This window comes from Monomorium pharaonis, chromosome 6, assembly GCF_013373865.1.
Source record: "Monomorium pharaonis isolate MP-MQ-018 chromosome 6, ASM1337386v2, whole genome shotgun sequence".
Classification (NCBI taxonomy): Eukaryota; Metazoa; Arthropoda; class Insecta; order Hymenoptera; family Formicidae; genus Monomorium; species Monomorium pharaonis.
The window spans coordinates 13055849-13080629 of NC_050472.1; the positions used below are offsets into that span (position 1 = coordinate 13055849).

General features: G+C 39.2%; 1 protein-coding gene across 1 annotated transcript in view; it reads left to right on the forward strand.

The window, feature by feature from the left end:
- Positions 1 to 23864, forward strand: part of LOC105835746 (tyrosine-protein kinase receptor torso) — an 86694-nt gene extending 62830 nt beyond the window's left edge. The window contains exons 10-12 of the mRNA XM_028190260.2: positions 22022 to 22236; positions 22311 to 22448; positions 23060 to 23864. Of these exons, the coding sequence (XP_028046061.2) occupies positions 22022 to 22236; positions 22311 to 22448; positions 23060 to 23240 (534 nt within the window). The 3' untranslated portion in view covers positions 23241 to 23864. The remainder of the gene's footprint in view (positions 1 to 22021; positions 22237 to 22310; positions 22449 to 23059) is intronic.
- Positions 23865 to 24781: the final 917 nt, after the last annotated feature.

Consider the following 24781-nt stretch of genomic DNA (forward strand, 5'->3'; position numbering starts at 1 on the left):
CATTAGAAAAAACTGGAAAGCAAAAGGGTTATAAATATATATTATCGGTTATAGACGCATTTACAAAATTTATACGACTGTACCCGTGTACATCCACAACATCAAGCGAAAACATTTGAAAGATTACTTTAGATGTTATAGTAAATCGCGGCGGATAATTAGCAACCGAGGTAGCTCATTTACATCCGACAAGTTTAAAAATTTTATGAAACAAGAAGCAATAGAGCACATACTAATTGCCGTTGGGACCCCGCGCGCTAACGGACAAATAGAGAGATTGAATAGAGTACTAACACCCATGCTTGCAAAATTATGTGATGATCTAAAAAAATGGGATAAAGTCATTCACGTGGCGGAGTATGCCATTAACAGTACTGTATCTCGATCAATTGGCAATACTGCCAGTCAATTATTATTTGGACTAGACCAACTAGGAAGCATAAACGACTCCTTGCGTTTAATTCTAAATAATGAAATAACGAATGACAGAAACTTACCAGAAATACGAGAGAAAGCTTCACAAAAAATAGTCGAAACCCAAGATACTAACAAAAAATTACGACCGCAATCATAAAGAAGCAACTGATTATAAAATAGGCGACTATGTAATGATCACGAACGCAGACACTACCGCAGGTACAAACAAAAAACTTTCCGAAATACAAAGGACATTACGTTATTCATAAAATTCTAGATTTCGACAGATACATTGTGCGTGACATTCCGGGATTTCAAGTAACACAAATACTGTATCAAGGGGTAGTGTCTACCGATCATATTAAGCATTGGATACGCAATTAATTAACTACATCAATAACTAACAAGGGAACCTCGTGAACTCGAAATTCAGATTTTAATGAAACTTGGCATAAATGTAGAGGGGGTGAATACATGAATTTAGAAAATTTTAGTTGGTGCCCAAAAACGGTTTGAAGGGGTAAAACCACCCTTAAAAATTGAGACGATTTTTGCGGTTTTTCGATATATCTTGTAAATTAAACAAAAAAAAATGTTTCATACGAAAGTTTTACAGTATAAATACCTTTATTTAACTATGCTATTTATTAAAAAAAAATTTTTTTATAAAATTTTTTTTTTCCGAAAAATGAATAGCGTAGTTAAATGGAGGTATTTATGCTGTAAAACTTTTGTATGAAACATTTTTTAATATTTTGTTTAGTTTACGAAATATATCGAAAAACCGCAAAAATGTCTCAACTTTGAAGGGTGGTTTCATCCCTTTAAACCGTTTTTGGGCACCAACTAAAAATTTCTAAATTCATGTATTCATCCCCTCTACATTTATGCTGGGTTTCATTAAAATCAGAATTTACGGGTTCGCGAGGTTCCCTTGTAAGTTAGTTTTAAGTTAATTTTAAGAACTTGCGATATTGTATAACTAAATGAAATATTTTCTTTTGTTTTTCCTTCCACGTTTTTGCATTTTTTTTACTTTTATTGATCGAGACGATTAATTCATCAGGATGGACGAACTTTAGGGATCTATCACGATCCCGCTCAGGTATCAACTCCTTGTAACAACGTAATATAAGCCGAACAAGCTGGAACACGTCGAAGCATGATTGTCAGTTAACAATGAAGGGTCGCGAAGAGCGTGGCTTCTCGCATGCCTTACGAATTGTAAACGAACCCGGAAAAGTCCGGCAAATAGGACAAAGGCGTAACCGAGATTGGTCGACGGAAGCGACCGAAGACTGTATATAAACGGCACACGAGCATTAGCACATTACATTGTACGCCCGACTGTAGTAGAATATACTGTTTTTAGCATTATTTTGCGTTATGTTATCCCTCGCATCCTGAACGTATATCACTCCTACGCTACAAATGTTGTTTCTTGTCTGCCGGGTCGCGATGGTCGGTAGTCATAAATGCGCTGTGTGTGTAATTGTGTTTCTTGCACCGCGTCGATGTCCGTTTGCAACCGGCGTATCTTGTGGATTACGCAGAGTATCTCGTACTTCGTCTTCCCTTTCATGCGCTACATTAGGTTGTGCGGCACACGGGGGCGAATTGTTTAATTCCTGTTGGATTTGTTGTATTTTTTGCTCGGCATTGGCAATGAATTGTTGTGCGTTCGTCGGTTGCGCTTGTTCGTTGGCACTTATTTTGTATCTTTTAAGGATTTCCTCGGAGTTGAATATATCAGAATCGTATGAGGTTAACGAAAACTCGCTTCGTGAGGATACGCGGCTTGGAGTGCGACTAACGTACGGTTTTGTTCGTTCGTCCACACGGTTTCGTTGTGTCACGTCAACTGCGTTGTCGAGGAACAAGTTAAAATCGAGGCTCACGAAGGAAAATTCTTGCTCGTGTACGACGTGCTCGGATAGTTCGCTATCGCTTTCGAGAGGACGCTCTAAGGCTCTACGAACGTTATCTCGATCCTCGCGAAGAGCTTGTGTCGCTTGCCACGCAAGATTTAATTCGCTGTAGCGTATATTGAGCCGCCTGTTCGCTAAATAGCGACGATTCGTTTGGTATCGGTGAACTTCTACCTTTCGACATTCGCTATCACTAGTATGCGTTTTGATAACTGTGTTACAGAGGGTCTACATATTTCAGGTTTTTTGGACGCGCTTGTTACAATATCTTTCAGTTACAGAATGGATAGACTTACATTATCGCGATGTATCACTGCATGTTGTCCATTGTTCAGCTGCTTGAGGCTGGTGCGTCTCGATGCAGTAGGATGGTGTCTTCTCTGATTACGTCGCTATCGCTGTTGCGCTGTCCGGTGGCGGAGCTCTGGCTAGACAGCTATCTTTCTTACTCGCGTCTGAAGATCAGCTGATCGGCTCGGCTGTACCTTCGGCGAATTTTCGCTCTGGCTTCCGCGTTTTTTTTCGGCAGTTCTCCTAGTGGCTCTGAGTCCGTTAGGGAGCGTTTTCCTCTTTGGTATATTTTGGCAGTGATATTTCACCGCTGCCATCAGATTTGTCGTGCCCTTGATCTCGGGACACGGTTCGGGATCGCTGCCGATGACTCCTCGGATCAGGTGTCCAAAAGATAATGCCGAGAGTAGATATAAAAAAATTTATTTGTTCCAACGTGGTTACAATTTTTGGTTAGCGAATCCGAATAGACAAGCGTCGTATTCGATTAGGTATAATTATGCGTTACGACGGGCAACATAGATTCGTCGCTGTATCGATTGATAATGAGCTCGCTCGTTCTCTTTTCGAGGCGTTTATATACACCGCTTTTCGGCCTGTTGCCAGGGGGTGTCACTCGCGGTCACAGGCCTTTGGCCCGTGCACTGGCTTAGCAGCACTAGCCAGCAATTCGTAGCTACGCGCATTCCACCGGAAATCAGGAGATTTCGGGTGGCGAATCGAGTGGCAACCGAGTACATTGCCCAGTGCGACGTCCGGTGTGAAGGCCGGACGGTGTCATCTCGCGAGGTGTCACTCGCGATATTCTTGGTGTGAGTGTCGCACACTCACAACAATTGCAACGCACAACTTAACATTCGTGGACTATCAAGACTGTTACTCAGCTCGATCAGCCGCGTTACGTCGTCTTTGCTTTACAGGCTGGTTGGAAGAACGTCATGCTTGAGGATACGAGCCAATTTTACCATTGTAAATTGAAATGTTTAACTGTATCTAAGCTCAGAATGTTATCTGTATGACGATATAAATTCTGGATTTCGAAAAAAACAGATGGTTAATTCTGTACAACATGCGCGTTTCTGTGAAGACTATTATGGATACAATAATCTTGAGTCGAATCAATCTGTCACGACTTTTCGACAAAAAGGTCCGTTTGTGATTATCGATTGCTCTCTGTGGGTAAGTTCGGTAGCTAATGTACTCTACTCCCCACTTCAGATGTTCCACCGCATGGAGCTTTTTGGTCGCCCTGAAAAGGGCGGTTTATCTGGCGTCCTTATAAGGACGGTTGTCCCGCGTTGATCGATGCTACGAACTCCGCGTAGAGGTCCTGTGGCTTCAGTTGGATCTTGGCGCTATGGCTTTGCGTCCTCTTCTTGGGGGCCCGTGGAGTCCTGGGCTTCCCTGAAGGCGTACTAGGCCAGGAGTCGTTGGAACCGCCAGAGGCCTTAGCCTGCACGCTAGCGTCGACCTTCGGTCGGGTCGGTGTGGTCTGCGTCCCTGTGGTGTGCTGCAGATAACGTGGAATCCGGGCTCGCTGAATCGGTGGAAGATCCAAAGGAATTAGCCTCCAAGGCAACTTCGCTTGCCCAGGGTCGAGTCTCGATGTCTGCAGGTCCTTGGTCCAAGGTGCTGGTCGCCCCTCCGGCCGGGTCGGCCGATTGCTCTTCCGTCTCCGCGGCAGGATGCTGCCGTTGAGCTCACTCCAGGAAGGAGGCCCTGGGGAGAGCACACTCCCCGAAGGAGGCCCCGACAAGAGCACACTCCACGAAGGAGGCCCTGACAGGAGCACACTCCACGAAGGAGGCCCGGGTGAGCACATTCCACGAAGGAGGCCCGGGTGAGCACACTCCACGAAGGAGGCCCGGGTGAGCACACTCCACCAAGGAGGCCCAATGTTATCTCGGACGAGCACACTCCGAGAGGGAGGCCCGTCACTACACAAAACAAGAGTACAGAGAATATCTTTGGAAAATATCCTCTGCGAATCTAAGATTAGATTAGATTTCAGCGCTGCGGGTGGTCTTTATATAGCCGGGCCGCTGCACCTTACTCCCGAGTGCCGCGGCCGCTCTATCGGCTGCGCCGCGCACTGCTCCGCTGGCGCCTCACGGCGTGGGCGGTGAGCGCGCGTCGGTTGACGCACCGGTGTACGCCGTGAGCGCATTAGCTCAGGCGCGCTGCTAGAGTGGCGTGACCGCCACATGACCCCCTTGGTTGACTCTAAACCCCCTCAAAGCGAACTGGCTGTCGAGATAGTCGTCCACTTCTTGTGTGAGTTGGAGTTGAGCTTGGTAGGGGCATCGGTGTTGACTTTGACTCCTCTGTTGTAGCTTCCTCTTGTGCTAGGATGTAAGCCGGTTTCAGCCTATCAATTGAGACGTTGACCACGCGTCCATTAATGCGGAGCTTGTATGTTTTCTCTCCTCTGTTAAGGACGTGGTATGGACCGTCATAAGTTGGCTGTAAGGTTCCTCTCAACGCGTCATGTCTCAAGAAAACTTGTTGTGCTGTACTCAAGTCTTTATGTACGAAGGTAGCCTTTTCTCCATGTTTTCTTAGCTTCGGTTGTAGGCTCCTCATTGTTTTTCCGAGTTTCACTGCGAAACCTTCTGTGCTTTTTGTTGTGTTGGCTTCTCCCAGAAACTGCCCTGGAAGACGTATTGGTTCGCCATAAACCATTTCTGCTGGGGTAGCTTGTAGATCTTCTTTCCATGAAGCTCTTATGCCCATTAAAACGACTGGAAGTATGTCTGCCCACTCTTCCGTTTGGTGACATTTAATCGACGCTTTCATTTGGCGATGAAATCTCTCGATCATGCCATTCGCTGCTGGGTGATATGCTGTTGTTCGTATGTGTTTTGACCCAGTTAATCTGGTTAGTTGTTTGAACAGATCTGATTCAAATTGCCGACCTTGGTCAGTTGTTATTCGTGCTGGAGTTCCATAACGTGCTATCCAGTTTGTCATCAGCTGTCTTGCTATTGTTTCTGCTGAGATATCTGGTATAGGTATGGCTTCAGGCCATCTTGTAAATCTATCGATGATCGTCAAGCAGTATTTATATCCCATTGATGTTGGCATTGGTCCGACGATATCCATGTGGATGTGTTCAAATCTTCTAGTGGGATTAGAAAAGCTTCCCGTAGGTGAGACTGTATGCTTAAATACCTTTGCCTTCTGGCATGGAATGCAAGAGCGTGCCCAAGTGCGGCAATCTTGTTGTATGTTTGGCCATACGTATCTATCTTTAATTAGTCTTGCAGTTGCCTTAACGCCAGGATGTGACAGACCATGCAGGGCTCTGAATACCTGCTGTCTGAATGGTTTTGTAACATATGGACGTTTTATCGGCATTGTGGTGTCGCATACTATCGTCGTTGTGGAGCCTGGGATTTGTACTTTTTCCAGCTTCAGCGAATGTTGAGTGGTGCCGTCTAAAATTTTCTTCAGTTCAGTGTCTTCGTTTTGCGATTTTGCTAATGTTTCGAAGTCTGGCGCTGTTTGAATAGCTTCAACTCGAGATAAGGCATCTGCCACTACATTGTCTTTGCCTGCTACGTGCCGTATGTCCGTTGAGAATTGACTAATGAAGTCTAGATGCCGAGCTTGTCTAGGTGAGCTCCGTAGTACGTCTTGTTGGAAAGCGTAGATTAACGGTTTATGATCTGTGTAGATGGTGAATGTTCTTCCTTCCAGCAGGTGTCGGAAATACTTTACTGCTCCGTATACTGCGAGTAGTTCCCTATCGTACGGACTGTACTTCGTTTGTGCTTGATTGAGCTTCTTGCTCATGAATGCCAGAGGTTGTTGTTCTCCATTAATCACCTGATGTACTACGGCGCCTATTGCAGTATCAGAAGCGTCTGTAGTTAGCGTTATTGTTGCTTCTGACTTTGGGTGTGCCAGTAACGTAGCTCTCGTCAAGCTATCTTTGCACTTTTGAAAGGCGTGCTCTAGTTGTGATGTCCATTCTATAGGCGTTCTTCCTTTTGTTTTGGGTCCTTTCAAGACGTCTTGCAATTTGGCTTGGTCCTGAGCTGCTTTCGGAATGAATCTTCTATAGAAATTTATTGTTCCTAGGAACTGTCTCATTTGTTTCACCGTTTCCGGTTTTTTGAATTCCCGGATTGCCTGGACCTTTTCTGGTAAAGGTTGAGTTCCTTCTTCAGATACCGAATATCCTAGGAATTTTATCTGTTTCTTGCCGAACACGCATTTGTTGGGATTCAGCTGTATGCCGTATTCTTCTAAACGGTGAAACAGTTGTTCCAAATGTTTCATGTGTTCTTCTTCTGTTTCTGAAGCGACTAATATGTCGTCTATGTATGTATAACAAAATTCCAGCCCGTGTGTGACCTCATTTATAAACCTTTGAAAGGTTTGTGCAGCGTTTCTTAATCCGAATGGCATGTAGCAGAATTCAAATAATCCAAAGGGTGTGGTGATAGCCGTTTTCGGAATGTCTTCTGGATGTACCGGAATTTGGTTGTAAGCTCTGACTAAGTCCAGCGTGGAGAAAATTTTCTTTCCTTCTAAGGATTGTGCAAAATCTTCGATATGCGGAATCGGATAGCGGTCAGGCACTGTTCTTGTATTCAGTCTCCGATAGTCGCCGCATGGTCTCCAGGCATTTTCTTTCTTAGGTGCCATGTGAAGTGGTGCGGCCCATGGGCTTTTAGATGGACGAATGATCCCTTCTTCAAGCAGGAGATTAAATTCAGCTTTGGCTATTTTTAATTTATCCGGTGCCAGTTTACGAGGCTTACACGCTTCTGGTGGGCCTGAATTAGTCTTTATATGGTGCACAGTCGAGTGCGGGTGCTTCTGTGCCTGCGTTCTTGTTGACTGAGTGATCCGCGGAAATCTTGCTAATAGTTGATGGAAGGGGGTGTTGCCTGTCATGGCTTTCACCGAATTGGCGTTGGTTCTATTAGCTGAGCCTTTTGCTGTCAGCCCTGTTTTTGCGTCTATTAACTGTCCCTTTTTTACATCCGGTAATAGGTGAAAATGTGCCAAGAAATCGGATCCTATTATAGGCGTCGTGACATCTGCGATTATAAAGCGCCATAAGAAGGCGCGGCGTAACCCCAAGTTTGGTTGAATAGTGATATAGCCATATGTCATGATGCGGGATCCGTTCGCCGCATAGAGCTCTTGTGTGCTGAACAATCGTTGCCTTCGTATCATTGAACGAGGATAAACGCTGACATCAGAACCGGTGTCTATTAAGTATCGTATTCTCGTGCTACGATCAGTGACAAATAAGCGGCTTATTCCTGGGCAGGGGCCGTTCGCCGCTGCTAACGACTGCCCCTCTAGTTTTCCTCTTTTTTGAACGAGCATGGCTTTACACATTTCCTTGCCTTGTCCTTGAATCTCTTATGATAAAAGCATACCCCGTCGGAATTCTTCTCTTCCTTGTGGTTAACGGAACGAGTTCTAGAACGGCTTCTTCTTCTATCTTTCTGTAGTGACTGTGTCAATCGACTGTTGAGGCTGGCTACTTGTTGCGCCAGAATTTTTATTTGTTGCTCCATTGTTTGCTCGGTCGTGGTCGCCTGAATGCTTGCTACCACTGCCGTTCTGCAGGTTATCTCGTATATTCTATCGGCTTGTTCAGCCACTACCTCTAAATTGTCCGCTGTACGAGTAGCGAGAATGGCTTGTAGTTGGGATGGTAGTCTGCCCATCCATAATGTGCGTAATAATTGTTCTGAAATAGCCGAACTTGCTAACGATTGTAAGTGTCTTAAAAACTGTGATGGTCTTCTATCTCCCATCTCTTCGTGTTCTAAGAGCTGTCGGATCTGTTGCTCCTGAGATATCGACAATCGTTGTATTAATGCCCTTTTAATGCTCTCGTATTTGTTCTTCTCTGGCGGTTGAGTGATGAGGTCTTTTATTTCCTTGGCTTGTTTCGTGTCGACTTGTGCCAGTACGTATGCGTATTTAGTCTCATCACTCGTAATTCTACCAAGTGTGAATTGTCCTTCGAGTTGGGCAAACCATAACTCGGGTTCATCGGCCCAAAAAGGAGGTATTTTTATGGTCACTCTGTTGATCGGGGCGCATTCGGCACTTGTTAGTTCTGCCGGCTCCATTGCGGTGAAATATTCTGATCACGTCGGGGTCACCAATTTGTGGGTAAGTTCGGTAGCTAATGTACTCTACTCCCCACTTGAGATGTTCCACCGCATGGAGCTTTTTGGTCGCCCTGAAAAGGGCGGTTTATCTGGCCCTTATAAGGACGGTTGTCCCGCGTTGATCGATGCTACGAACTCCGCGTAGAGGTCCTGTGGCTTCAGTTGGATCTTGGCGCTATGGCTTTGCGTCCTCTTCTTGGGGGCCCGTGGAGTCCTGGGCTTCCCTGAAGGCGTACTAGGCCAGGAGTCGTTGGAACCGCCAGAGGCCTTAGCCTGCACGCTAGCGTCGACCTTCGGTCGGGTCGGTGTGGTCTGCGTCCCTGTGGTGTGCTGCAGATAACGTGGAATCCGGGCTCGCTGAATCGGTGGAAGATCCAAAGGAATTAGCCTCCAAGGCAACTTCGCTTGCCCAGGGTTGAGTCTCGATGTCTGCAGGTCCTTGGTCCAAGGTGCTGGTCGCCCCTCCGGCCGGGTCGGCCGATTGCTCTTCCGTCTCCGCGGCAGGATGCTGCCGTTGAGCTCACTCCACGAAGGAGGCCCTGACAGGAGCACACTCCACGAAGGAGGCCCGGGTGAGCACACTCCACGAAGGAGGCCCGGGTGAGCACACTCCACGAAGGAGGCCCGGGTGAGCACACTCCACCAAGGAGGCCCAATGTTATCTCGGACGAGCACACTCCGAGAGGGAGGCCCGTCACTACACAAAACAAGAGTACAGAGAATATCTTTGGAAAATATCCTCTCTGCGAATCTAAGATTAGATTAGATTTCAGCGCTGCGGGTGGTCTTTATATAGCCGGGCCGCTGCACCTTACTCCCGAGTGCCGCGGCCGCTCTATCGGCTGCGCCGCGCACTGCTCCGCTGGCGCCTCACGGCGTGGGCGGTGAGCGCGCGTCGGTTGACGCACCGGTGTACGCCGTGAGCGCATTAGCTCAGGCGCGCTGCTAGAGTGGCGTGACCGCCACACTCTCAATAAAACGAATCGATTAAACACACTCGTAGCACAATTGTAGATGTGCGTATAGAATTTAAGTGTAAAGAGAATGTACCAACGCGTACTGTCTCATCATACACGATCACGTAGTTCAGTACAATCCGTTGACCAACAATGTGCGCGAAATTACTTAAGACAACGACGTCGCTCTTTTCTTCTGAAAATACATTTGAGACGAGATAAGAATCTATAACGCATCGATGTTGACCACAGTCTTTCCAACGATAACAGTCATGTCTGTACCAACGGTTCGTGGACCTGCAAGGTTTCCTTGTTGGAAGAAACCTTATCGTGAAGGAATTTGCCTCTCAAAAATGGCGTCGAACTCTCTCATTATATTTTTGGATGCTTTGAACTATGGAACAATCTCACCAAGGTAGAGAAACATCAGGCGAGGTGGTTGATTGATAATCATCACGGGACAATGGGAGGATGGAATGATTCCATACAGCATGGCTAGGAGTTTGATTACAACGGCGGTGATGGATGCAACGGCGGCCAAAGATGAAATTACTGTTTACGTTAAGAGACGTGAGAAACGAGAATGGTTGCGGGATTTGCGCCTAGACGAAGCGATACAAGAAGTCTATATCAAAAACATCGAGGCGCATTATAAAAATATTGAATCTCTAAACAAAATGGATGTTACGCATATCTTACATTGTCAGAAACATGTAAACAGTTGCACTCTCAAAATGTATTTAAACTATTCAATTGGTGGTCTAACAATAAAAAATAAAAATAAATATATACAATTTTTTTACTTTATTTTACCTCCTCATAATTTCTTTCTTTCCCCTTTAATAAAATCCACATTTAATAAATTAAATTAATTTTTATATATTAGGATAATTAGTAGGATAAAAAAATAATTTCAAAATAATTTTTTAATTTTTACACAAATACATATTTATTTATTTATCACACAAAGCGTCATGTATTGTTAGAAGCATAAGTCATCAGTTCACAATCTATCATACAAGTTTTATCATAATTTTTATATAATAATTTGGCGTCACATTCGTTACGAATATTATTTCGTTGCAAGCAATTTACAAATTTATTATATTTTTTTTTTATTATATACATATAAGACAATTATGTGTAGGGTGATAAAGCAAACGTATGTGTTTCACTATAAACAGAGTGGAGATTTCTTTTATTCATTATTTAACAATGTTAATTTAAACTTAATTACAGTATTTCTAGTCTTACCTATAAACAGAGAAACGACAATTAGAGTTCCCTGTTATCACCTCTCTGCTTATACCGCGAATCTTGCTTCTTATATCTGTTTCAATCAGAAATTCTTTTCCTTTCTTATTGTGTTTTACACACGTGTTCTCCTCTCCGGGAAAGTCCCTCTCTCTTCTCTCCTCGTTACTCTATCTGCCGGCGATTGGCATAAAAGGTGCGTGGTAGCATGAGCGCGGTATATTTGAACTGAAGAAAGTATACTTTTTTTACATCTCCCCTCCCCAGAAGGACGTTACTAACATTGTCAATCTTCGTCATCATCTTCTGATGTTGGAAGTAATTTTGTTATGTGGATGAGTTCAGCTTCTTGTTTTCGTTTTCCTGTTTTTATTCTGTATAATGAATCTGATATCTTTTCCATTATTTCGTAAGGTCCAATTCTCAATTCATCTAATTTTTTCCTGTTCAATCTGTTGCCATTTTCTATATATACTAGATCTCCTGTGTTAAACCGGTGGTCCTTTCTGTTCCACTTAAATATTCTCTTGTTATATTCGTGTGATTTTCTTGTTCTTTCTTTATCCCTTATCCAATTTTCTCTATTATTTCTCTTCTTCATTTCATCTGGCAAAATGCTGGTATCTGTGCCATCTAACAAATATTGAGGTGTAAAAGCAGTTACCGTATGCTCTGTTTTATTGTATCTGTCTGTACATTCTCTGGCGATTGTTGTCCAGGCTTTTTTCCTTTCTTTCTCATTTATTTTACATCTTATCTTATTGACTAGAGTCTGATTCAGTCTCTCGTTCAGACCATTGGAGAAAGGTGCATTGACGGCTGTAAAAATTAGTTTGACGTCATTTTCTATCAGGAATTCCTTAAATTCTCTTGAATTTAGTCCTGGATATTGGTCAGTAAGTATTATTCCAATTTTGTCCGTTTCTAACACCTTATCTACCAACTTGATGAAGTCGGTTGCACTCTGAGTTTTTGATGTTGAAATAAATGCATATCTTGTAAAATGGTCTACAAGAAAGTGGAGATATCTTTTTGTTGATCTTTGTCCTCCAAAACCTCCAATGGTATCTATTGACATTTCGAATAGTTTTGTTGCTGGTCCTAATTGTGACATCAGCTCATATTTTTCTTGCCCTCTGGATTTGTTTTTAATGCATATTTTGCAGTTTTTACACACTCTCTTTATATTTGCAGTTATATTTTTAGCTGTATAATACGGACATATCCTATTCATCGTTTGTCTAATCCCTATATGGCACCATTCAGAGTGTATTTTTTTTATTAATTTTAAGCTCAATTTCTCAGATAAAACTATTTTTTCTTTATTTTTAACTTTTTTATAGAGCACTCCATCTTTTTCTATTAATCTTGTTTTGTTTTGCTGCAATGTTTTATTTTCTGTTTGATCTAATTTTATCTCTTTTATTTCTATTAGATTAACTATTTTCAGCATTTCTTCTGTATTCTCATGTGGTTCCAGAAATCCTCTGGATTTCTACTCAAACTATCTGCTTCGGCGTTATCTTCTCCTGGGATGTATTTTATTTCAAAATCGTATTGCGACAAGTAATAAGTCAACTCACCAAGTTCTTCATCGGTCCTAGCTTTTATGTTTATATTTTCCAATGGTTTGTGGTCCGAAAATATCGTGAATTTTCTTCCAATCAGCCAGTGTTGCCAATACTTTACCGCCTCTTTGATTGCCAGGCATTCTAAATAGATTGCTTTTTTCTTTTTTGTGAATCGTTCAATTTTTTTGAAAAGTATGCTACCGGTTTTTCTTTATTATTAATCTGCACTTGTTTGAATACTGCACCAATATCTTCTAATGATGCATCCGTGTAGATCCTTATTGGTAAATCCTTGTCGAATATTTGCAACACTGGTTGAGAACTTAGCAGTTTTTTTATATCTGTAAAAGATTTTTCGCACTCTTCGGACCATATAAATTTCTCATTTTTCCGTAATAGTTTGTGTAACGGGTTTAGCAATATTGAGCTTTTTGGTATATATTCATGATAAAAGTTGACTTTTCCAAGAAACTGTCTAATATTTTTTGGGGTTTTCGGAGTGGGAAAATTTTGTATTGAGATTAAATTATCTTTCATTGGTCTTACTGTGTTGTGTTCTATTATGTGTCCGAGGTATTTTATTGATTCTGCTGCAAATGTACATTTTTTTAATTTTAGTCTGAAACCTTCATTTATTATTGCTTTTATTACTTTCTCTATATGTTCTGTATGTTCTTTGAATGATTCCGAAAAAATTAAGATATCATCTATATAATTTTCTGAAAAGTTTTTTAAGTTGTGTTTTCTCAAGATATTGGATAAAATTCTCTGGAAAATCGCTGGTGATGTTTTTAATCCGAATGGTAAACACGTCCATTGGAAGTGCCCCTCTTGTGTAACAAATCCAGTTTTCTGTCTATCCTCAATGCGTAGTGGAATTGACCAAAAGCGGAATTTATATCTAGTGTGGTGAAGTATTTACAATTTCTTGTTTTTATTATTAAGTCATCTATTAATGGGAATGGTTGAGCTTGTGGTATAATTATCTTATTTAATTCGCGAAAATCTATACATAATCTTGATTGTTTGTTTTCATCTCTTTTAAATGCTAGAGTTACTGGTGCCGCAAATGGACTGTATGATTCTTCAATTAGCTTGTTTTCCAGTAGTTTTGCCACTTGATTTTCTATCTCTTTCATATCCTCTATAGTGCATCTATACGGCCTCTTACTACAATATTTATCAACCATTAAGTCTATCCGAGCTTCGTAGTCTGTAACGGTGCCTACATCATATTTATTTTTAGCAAATACTGTGTTATACTTTTCTATCAATTTTTCAATCTGTATTTTTTTTCCTTATCTAAGTGATCTAAATTCATTGTGAACTCGTCTTCGTTCACATGTTCGTTAAAATTTACTTTAAATTCTTCTATTTCCTTATCTTTATCTAATGTATTTATCTCTTTCTCTATCTTTATTTCTTTCTTTTGTGATATTTGTAAATTTTCATCCTGAATTAGTTTGAATTTTTTTATTATATCCAAACCAATAAGAAAATCTTCAAAATCCTCTCTTTCTATAATAAATACATCAATGTATTCCTCTTTCTCAAAAATTTTTATTTTTATGGTTACTAAGCCTTTTGTTTGAGTCACACCATTGATTGTTTTTAAAAATATTTTATTTACATCTTCTATTTTGTTATTTATTTTGACGAATTTTGAATTTATCAGAGAGACTTGAGAACCTGGATCATATGTTCCGTTTATCTCTAAATTTTTTTCTAATAATATTTTTACTTTGATCAATGGTGTGATTATTCGTTTTTTTGTTCTGTATTTAGATCTACTTCTATTACTGAGTTGCTTCCAATTACTCTTGCTTCATTTTCATTTTTCTTTTTAAACCAGCATGAATTCTCTGGATAAAACCTAATACCTTTGTTTAGTTTCTCACAGTTTTTGCATGGTTTCTTCTCCCCAAAGTTCCTTCTATTGTCTTGTCTCTCTTCTTTCTTTTGCATAAAGCTATTTTTATTTACTAGATTTTTGCATTTCCTGACTTCATGTAATAATTCGGTTGAATTTTTACAATTTTCTCTATCTATCCTGTTTCTAACAAATTCAGGTAACCCTGCTGCTATAAGCATCACTAGAGTCTTTGTACCAATATCCTTGTCCATATCTAGCAATAGCTTCTCCTTTCTCATAGCATATTCCATCAATAAACCGTCTTTATATCTGTAAGATATAGCATATATTCCTGTGTTCCATCCTTTATCCGCGAACGTCTCTAAGAATTTTTCCTTCCATTCGGACCATCCAGCTTTTATTGTCAATGTTGTTAATGTTGCTGAGTGTCAGTTTAAACACGATTTGTCCAGGAATAATCTTAATATCTCGATCTTTGTATTATCTTCACTAATTTCAAATCTTTCACATTCCTTCTCAAATGTCTGTAACCATTGTTTTGCGTTCGAGTGTTTACATATAAATCTTTCAATCATAAACCTCTCTGCTACGTGTTTCAAATTTAGTTGATTTTCTTTCCTCTGTGTGGTTTCTACTGTATTTGCTTCCATTATCTGCTCTAGATATATATCATCAAACATTACATTACCATCTTGGTCGAAATAAATCTTCTTCATCTCCTCTGTGCATGTAATCTATATCATCTTTTCTTGACCTCTTCGATTAAAACTTTTTTTCAATCTTTTATAATTTTCTGTTTTTATTAACTCAATGTGGTTACCTGCAAATTTTCCGGTGTCTGACAGCACATATTTCTTATTGTCTTCTGTTGTAATTGAGGTTATGGTTATTATGCTTGTCTTTTTGTCGCTTGGTGATGCCTCATATTTGAATGCGAATAGCAGTTTTTCCATTATAAACAAGAATTGTCGTTTTATAAGACAATTATGTGTAGGGTGATAAAGCAAACGTATGTGTTTCACTATAAACAGAGTGGAGATTTCTTTTATTCATTATTTAACAATGTTAATTTAAACTTAATTACAGTATTTCTAGTCTTACCTATAAACAGAGAACCGACAATTAGAATTCCCTATTATCACTTCTCTGCTTCTACCGCGAATCTTGCTTCTTATATCTGTTTCAATCAGAAATTCTTTTCCTTTCTTATTGTGTTTTACACACGTGTTCTCCTCTCCGGGAAAGTCCCTCTCTCTTCTCTCCTCGTTACTCTATCTGCCGGCGATTGGCATAAAAGGCGCGTGGTAGCATGAGCGCGGTATATTTGAACTGAAGAAAGTATACTTTCTTTACATACATATCATGCCACAACTTAAAGTATACATTATTGATAACATTTTCAAGTTTTATTAAAAATTGTACACTTGATGGTTTCATATATATATATATAATTTTGTTATTTAAGATGAATTTTATAACACTCTCGTTATGTATATTTACAAGTTCGATTATAAGATTATTAATCTATAGCGATGTAGTGATGGTTGACTGCAGGAGCCGCTCGATATCCGTACGTTTCTCAATCATTATTAACCAGGTATCATGTGAAAGTGGTATCTCATTGCCCTTGTCGCCAAGAATCATCTCCACAATAGGTTCAGGCCTCACGCTGATTCCTATTTCTAAATGTTTGTATAATGTAATCGTAAGGGGAAATCTCCTTCCCAGGATGCGGAGTATATAGCGCGACTACGATATTGTTCTGTAAACAAAAAAAAATGTTGCGAGTTAGAAATAAAATTAAAATAAATATGTAACAAATTTTGATTTAATTAAAAAAAATACTTACGATTTAGTTACTTACTGCACACTTCGTTTTCCTGGATTAGAACGTAATAGTTCATCTTGTACGTTTTTTTTTTCGAAAAATCTTCCACCGATCGACTAAGGAGCAACGTTGTCGGAAACCTTTGCTATCCGGTAATGCGACTGATGTTGGAACTCTTCTTATATGATGTACCCCTCCACCGTGTCTTAACAGTAGTGTGCATAATCTCATTGGTCACGTAATTTTTTGAAAAGAATTTTAGAAGAAGGAAAAAGTCCTGCTGAGCTTTAACATGTTGCGACACGTTCAATTATATTAAAGAAATTTTTCAGGTATAATATAAAACGCAGACTATAGTATCCGAATGTTATACTTTTTTATTTTTTAAACATATTTTTTAATGTTTATAAAATCTAGCAGTCTGATATCGGCGCTCACTGGCAGCCGAGATAACGGCGCTGTTTATACGACTGTTTAGTGTAGCGAAAGAGAAAGAGAGAGAGCAAACTATAACTGGGGTAGAATATACATAACATAATTCTTATTATTTAATTATTTATAATTTAAATTAGAGTACATATAAATATATAATCTAACTTAAATTATAAATAACCAAATTAAAATTAGGTTGCATATATAAAATAATAATAAAACTCCTTTATCTATGTACTTGAGCAGCAGCGAATCCCGAACATGAAGGACTTTCGAAAACATGTTGAAACAAGTTTCTCATTTGTTAGAAAAACAATACACAAAAAAATTTTCAAATACACATTAAATATGTAAAATTAGAATATATATAAATATATAATCTAACTTAAATTATAAATAATCAAATAAAAATTACATTATATATTGTAACCGTGCTCGCAAGCAACGGCCAACTTCGCCTCCGTCCCTGGTCGCGGTCCTAAGCCGCCCGGGTGTCGGGGCGACTGTCTTCGTGAAATTTCCCGATGCAATACTTAGTTGGGCGCCAGGTACGTTAAGCGTACCACTCTGTTTGTACCAAATCGCTAATTACCGTTACGGTAATAAAATCGCGGAAAAGACGGGCGCACGTTAGGCAACCGGGACGTTAGCGGCTCCGATATCCAGCTGCTCAGCCCTAAAATGGCAGAGGGGGAGGTTCGGCGCGGGCAGATGGAATCGGGAAGGCGAGAGAATTATTTACACAACGTAAATGTAACAAAAAAATTTAACAAATATATTTGATCGTAGGTAGTACAACATTAGACGGCTCTGTAGAGCGGCGATGGCTCGCGCGCGTTACCAGCTGACGACCGCTAGGTATCGAATATCGCGAAAACGGGATACTTAACGAACGGGTTATTGTGCGTACGCGGGAATTTTCCGGCTTGTCTACGCTTGACCCGGCGTCGTTGGTAGACGCCAAACTCCCGATAGGATAACGGCTTCGCCAAGGGCGAACGGGACGAACAGTAACTCCGAGCCCGCGCGGCACGCGACGGACTCGTGTTCTTCCGCGCGCATTTAATGTGTATTTGAAAAAAAATCTCGCGAGTAATAAGCGCGATAATTATTAGTCACTCGCCAACCAGGCGGTTCAAGACGATTACATCAATTATTACCAGAGCGCAATTATCGAAGGACTCGCAACATAAATGCGATCGACCAAATTAAACAATACTAACGATAACTTACAAATGCGCGACAATTTACAACACGGGAATAACTCGTGATACGACTACCGGACGAAATTACGATTGACTCGGCTGCGGATCGGGACGTACACGCAACGCAATGATAACACGAAATGCACAGGCACGGAGCGAAATCACGCGGGCGGGCGCGATCGGGCGAGACAACGATGCTCTAATAATTCCGCGAGCTCTTGGCTTTACTTAATACGTCGGAAAATACAATAGTAACTACGCGACTTTCCCGCGACTCGCCCAACCCGCGAAATCGGTGGCTTTACACAGTATTTTGACGCTCGTCTCACCACGTCGCCTCTCTTTCGCTTGCCTCCTCCGGGTTGGGATGATTTCGGCTCCTGCGTCCTCTCTCACAAATCTTGGCTCGGGACTCCGGAACACACGCACAGTATATTATACGTTTGCAGCACGAGTGAGGAATCCTGGATCTCGCGGAGGCTGCTCGACGGCGCGCCCCACCTTGCCTCCGGCACTCCGGGCCCTTATTGGTTGATTTCCCGAAAATCGATTTTCGCGCAGAGCGCGGTGTACACGCTGTCGCCGGCTGATCGATCCAAACGCGACGATCGATAATTAGGGGCCCCGTGCACGAAAATCCTGGCGCCTCCTTCCGCAGCAGTCTCTTCTCTTTTTGCCGGGCGCCTCCTCCATCACCAGGGTGTTACTTCCTCCTCGACGGGGGCGTTCGCTGATTATAAGCTGTCGCGATTCTTCCGCCGGACTTCATGCGGCATCGGGTCTGCAGTCGTCCCGTCGGGATGCCGGCTTCGCGCGCCGTCGCTGGATCCTGAAAGCGTGATTCGGCGGCAGTATCGGAATTCTCAAACGGCACAAATGGTAGACAAGATAAGGGGGGCGGCATTACCTGCCGACCCCGCTTAGAAAGGGTCTTCTTTTACTCCCTCGATGTCCACTCACTCTGCGACCTCCGGGAAGGTTCTCCGTCGAGACGAGACGTCCAAAAATTACAAAGAGATCTCCAGAGCCACCGATCTCCGCCGAACCCGCGATACAGCGCTCGCAAAAATCTTAATAATTAATCGAACAGACAGCACGTGGGACATCACACACACAAAAACACGAGATAACACGCTTTTGCATCCGCTCCCGAGCGGGAGGACGCAGGACCCGCGTGATGTTAACGCGTAAGGGCCTTGTGACGGACAGCAGCCTGCGGCTGTCACGTCACAATATATATATATATATATATATATATATATATATATAAAATTAAAATTTATATATATATATTTAAAATAAAATTAAATTTTATATATATATATAAAATGATAAAATTTCTATATCTATGTACCTGAGTGGCAGTGAATCCCGAGCACAAAGGACTTTCGAAAACATGTTGAGACAAGTTTCTCAATTGTTATAAAAAACAATAAACAAAGGAAATTTTGAAATTTATGACAGGGTCAATTGTTAAAAAGAAATAAACAAAAGAATTTTGAAATTTATGACAAGGTTATTTGTTACAGAGAAACAATAAACAAAGGAAGTTTTGATATTTATGACAGGGTCATTTGTTAAAAAAAAAAAATAAAATAAACAAAAGAATTTTAAAATTTATGACAGGGTCATTTGTTATCGAGAAACAATAAACAGAAGAAATTTTGAAGTTTATGTGACAGGTAATTACCCCCACCCCTTTCCCGGTGACGTCATCCCCTTTTCCCCCCATTCTATTGTTAGAGCTCGCCTAGTATAACTGTTGTTAAGAGAATGCTAAAACTGTCCTGTTTCATCGATAATTTTCTGGCTCATTAATCTTTTAATTGCATTTACAAAATTAAAAATCTTTGTCCAGGTTTAAAGACGATAACAAAGACGGGTCGTAACAATTTTGTAGGAAAAACGACAAAAAATTTTAAACTTGTTTGCTCCTAGCGTCGACCTGTAACAAAATGTACTTGATGTAAAAATTTTAGACCTTGTACGTATAAATCAAGCCTGGGCCCAAAACGAGTGAACATTTAGGAATAATGGCACGCTTTTAGATTGAGCGTAGGCGTTCTAATAAAAAAGATTGTTTAGCCAGAAATTTTCGTGTCTAAAAAGAGCAATCTAAAAAAGAAAAATTTTTTTAATTCTTGGTATAAAATTCAATTCATAAGCTGATATTAATACATAAACTTTAATTTTGGAAAAAAATTTCCAAATCTATAAAAGAATACATACAAAATTTTGTTAATGATGTGCACAAATGACTCTACATTATCGACCTCGATCAAGTTTGACTAGCAGTTTAGCATCCCCTTAATGAATTAAACTCACTTCTTACTTGGTTTACTCGATTTACCGGTCTTTATTCTTCTGCTCTTCGTTCACAACCAGCTGTTGGCGCGTAGGGGTGTCGGGTGACGCTTGCGATAAGGCCCGTACGATAGCGCGCAGTAAACTGTTATACTGTCTCCGCCAGGTCACTGTGCGTATTGCCTTATATAGATTGATGATCTGCTAGCGCAGCGCGAATTTGGGAGGCCAGTGACCGAGTGCGTTGAGCCATTTCCACGAGACTGTGCGTTTCGACATCGGTACGCGGTACCTTCGCGTTTTGACTCGTAATGTATTTACTTTAGGTCGATGCGAATTGCGTTCAAGCTGTTTTGCAAAATCACGGAAGTTAGGAATCTCCGTGAACGCGACGGATTATTAAGATGACCTCTTTTGCAACATCTTTCGTAACCTTATCCGTGCGTTGTAGTGCGGGCTACAACACATCACATTAAACGGTATATAACGAGTTTGAGAGTTCAGTGGCACAAAAAGCCTAAAAATATTGATCCGGAAGCACAGGATCTACTGGACTTGTAATGCAAAAAAGCTAGTCTTAAATTCAATTATATTACAACTTGCATAAATAAATCTATTAATTCTGGATTTACAAAGATTTTTAAATCACTTTGTTATGTCCAATCTAATGTCCAATTAAACGACTGTCGTTGACCAAGCATTTCCCAAAATTACTGGCCTTCACTGAGTGGATCTCGATTACATCTTGCCTTTACTTTCTGAATCACGATCACATCTTGTCTTCACTGGTTAGATCTCGATCACATCATGCTTTCACTGGCTGGATTTCCATCACATCTTGCCTTATTTGAACAAATAACTTCTATTTCCTTTATTGGTCAAATTACTGACTGATCTTGCCTTAACTGATTAGATTAATAAACACATTTAAATTTCAGAGGTTTGTTTTATCTAAAAACATCAAAAAACGTTCATTTTGCACATTTTTACCTTGAAAATTAATCTCAAGGCCGACTTTAAGGTTATCATCAAGTACATCATTTTGAACTCTACAATTTTGATTATACCATTTTTTTCAAAATATGCATCGATTTGGATACAAGATTCTGCAAAACAACTGATCATTAAATGACCCTTTTGGATCAATCGGGCCATTCACGTTCTGAACGTAAGATTTTACGCTTTATCAATACTCGAGATTAAAAGTAGGCTATTCCCATTAAAAAACATGAGATGATCTTCAACTGACCTTGCAAATTGGCCTCAAGGTCAACTCAAGGTCATCAAGTGCATCACTTTAAACCTTACAACTTTAGTTCTGAACACTTTTTTCAGAAAGTGCATTGTTTCGAAAATAATTAGCTGTTTCCAGGGGGTTGAGGGATGAGTTCTACCCTTAAAGTGCGTGTTTAGCAGAAACAAAAAAACACGTGTTTGATGTTTTTCGGTGTTTAATAAGTATTTTAAGTTTTATTCGAATCGGTGAGTGTCAGTTGGATAATGTTACTTGTAAGAAGTGGTAAAAGTATTGTGGAAAGTATTATAAAAGTATTATAAAATTTTTTTCCGTTTTCGGCATAAACTCCGCAATCCAGACTGGTGATAATGCATATTTTTTCATTCTTGAAAAAATTCCCAAATCAATAAAAGCAATAAAACAAATTCTTATGACAAAAATTATTACGTTTTATTAAAACAGTTTTCTCTCAAGACGATCTTGAAATAATATTTAACTATGAATACCGATTTATGATATCCATTTTCTTCTGTCTACAGTTTTCTCATATAAATGAAAAATACTGGATTTTGTGTTTAGGAATTTTTATCTTCTAATCGGATAGTACATCGTGATTTGGCTGCTCGTAATGTATTAGTGCGGCCAGACAGAATAGTGAAAATTTCAGATTTTGGTCTCAGTCGGGATATCTATCAAGAAAATGTTTATCGAAAGAAAGAAAATGGTAAATTGCCTTTAAAATGGATGGCAATCGAGGCTTTAACGCATCAAATATATACTACTTATAGTGACGTGTATGTAGTCTACTTTAAATTACGTACATTGTGCCAACTATTTGATTGTTTATAATAAAATATTGAATTATTAGATGGGCTTTTGGTATTTTATTGTGGGAAATAGTCACTTTAGGTGCTATACCTTATCCTGGTATTCCTGCAAATAAAACTTTGCAATTTCTTAAATCTGGATATCGAATGGAGAGACCACCAAATTGTAGTCGGGAATTGTATGTATTTTTATCACACGAGGGTCATTCAATAAGTAAGGTTAAAAAAGTAATAAAATCGTTTTTTTTCCGCAAATTTTTTTTTTATTTCACGACGTAATTTCCTTGGAGCTCCACACACTTAGTCTAGCGGTGTTCTAATTTTTTTTATTCCCTTGGAAAAGTAGGAAGTCTCGAAGCCTTGAAAATACTCATTCACAGCGATGATCACTTTCTCATTTGACGAAAATTTGTTTGCCCTAAATCAGATGTTGAAGTTTGAAAATCACAAGATGCTAAAAATAATAGGGTTAATAATGCAGCAATTCAAAATTTAATTTGAGCAATTTTGCCAATGCGACTGTAGAATTCGTCTCTCTCCATTCTTATAACAACTGTTGACACACTCATTTCAAACGTAAACTGAACGTAGCTTTCGACTGAAACTTGGTAAGGTTAGTTTAAAGAGTATGGCTACTTGACTATATATTACATTCATTGTGACGCTATCTTGCAAAATTTATCTTACTTATTAAACGACTCTCATAATATTGTATTTTTCTAGTAAATTTATAACTTTTAAGAATATTCTAAGAAATTTCTAGCTTTATATTTTTTTTCTTTTTTTTCAGGTACAACATAATGTATTCGTGTTGGAATATAAAATCACAAAGTAGACCTACTTTTATTGAATTAAAACAAAGCTTGGATAAATTGCTTGATAATTACTCGGAAAATAAATACTTGAGTTTGTGCGACATTCTACATGAATCAACTGATGAAAATAATGAACCAAAGTCAAATACGCATTAAATATGTAACATAATTATACATAACAATATTAATCCTTTGCAGCATGGTGTATACTTTACACTTAAATGAATAAAAAGAAGAAAAAGTTCTTCACTTCCGATTTTTCTGATACTTTATTTTCTATATCGCTGATTCCAAAAATAAAATCAAAATTTCAAAATTTCAAAATTTCTGGTAGTTTCTTCAATATAATAGTTCCAATTCCAAAAAAAGCATATCTGACGTAAAATCAATTGTAAGAAAAAAATTGCTCTTATAAGATATACTCAAACTCGATATATGACGGTTTTTGGGGTTGCTGATTACGAATCTGAAGTCAAAGTTAAAAAATTTTTTTAATTTAAGATGGTGGATCCAATATGGACAAAATTCATGAATAATAGGCTAATTTATTTCAATTTGAATATCTGGATGGTTTTAAAATCTCTGATTACAAATCTAAAATTAAAATTAGAAAATTGAAAATGGCAGACCCAACATGGAGGACCAAGTTTTTTAAAAGTGGTTGGATTTATTTATATTTGGATATTTGAATTTTTTGAATTATTATTCATGAATTTTTATTCATTATCTAAGAATACTGAATTGCGAGCTCAATATGACTCTTAAGAATTGCAAAAAAAAGGTGATTCACACTAAAGATCGGTATCGAGAAATTTTCAAAGTTGCTGACTAAAGATTTGAAGACAAAATCTAAAAATCCAAGTAAAAGCGGACAACATACTCGAAATGCATTTATTTCATATCTACAATGTTTTGTTTCAACAAATGAATACTATTATATATCTATTTCATGTGCTTATAGTGCCCATCACGATAATTATATTCTTATCTAATTAGAGTTTTCGTCTAATTCAATTTCCGTAAAGCAAAGTATATAAATTTTTATTATTTTATTTTCATATACGTTGATGGTTACATGAAGTCGATCCAGTTTGATTTGTAAATAAGACTAAAACTCGTAGATTCCCGAATTGAAATAAATTAGCTCACTTTTCAAAAACTTGGTCTGCTAAATTAGGTCCGCCATTTTGAATTTTTGAATTTAGAACAAACAAATATAAAGAGCTCGTTAATGCTAAGCAAAAATAATACGATAAACAGGTCAATATATCGAGCCAAGACAAATTATTCTAGTATAATATAATTTATTAAATAAAAAAATTATATAATTATAAACGCGATTAAAAAACAACTCTGTTAAAAAATGTTAAACAAATTTCTAAACGTTTCGACTATACATAGTTCTCTTCAGTCGTAACAAATTACCAATATTTATAAACTTTAACATGAGTGAAATAACGCAATTTGTTATGATACATTTTTATAGACGATATGCGTTGTTTATGATTGTTCAATGGTCATCATTTTTAACTGTTTAATTATATTGTCGTTTGCGTTATTTTACTCATATTTAAGTTCGTAAATATTTGTAATTTGTTACGACTGAAGATGACTATGTATAGTCGAAATGTTTCAAAATCTGTTTAACATTTTTTAACACAGTTGTTTTTTAGTCGCATTTATAATCATATATTTTT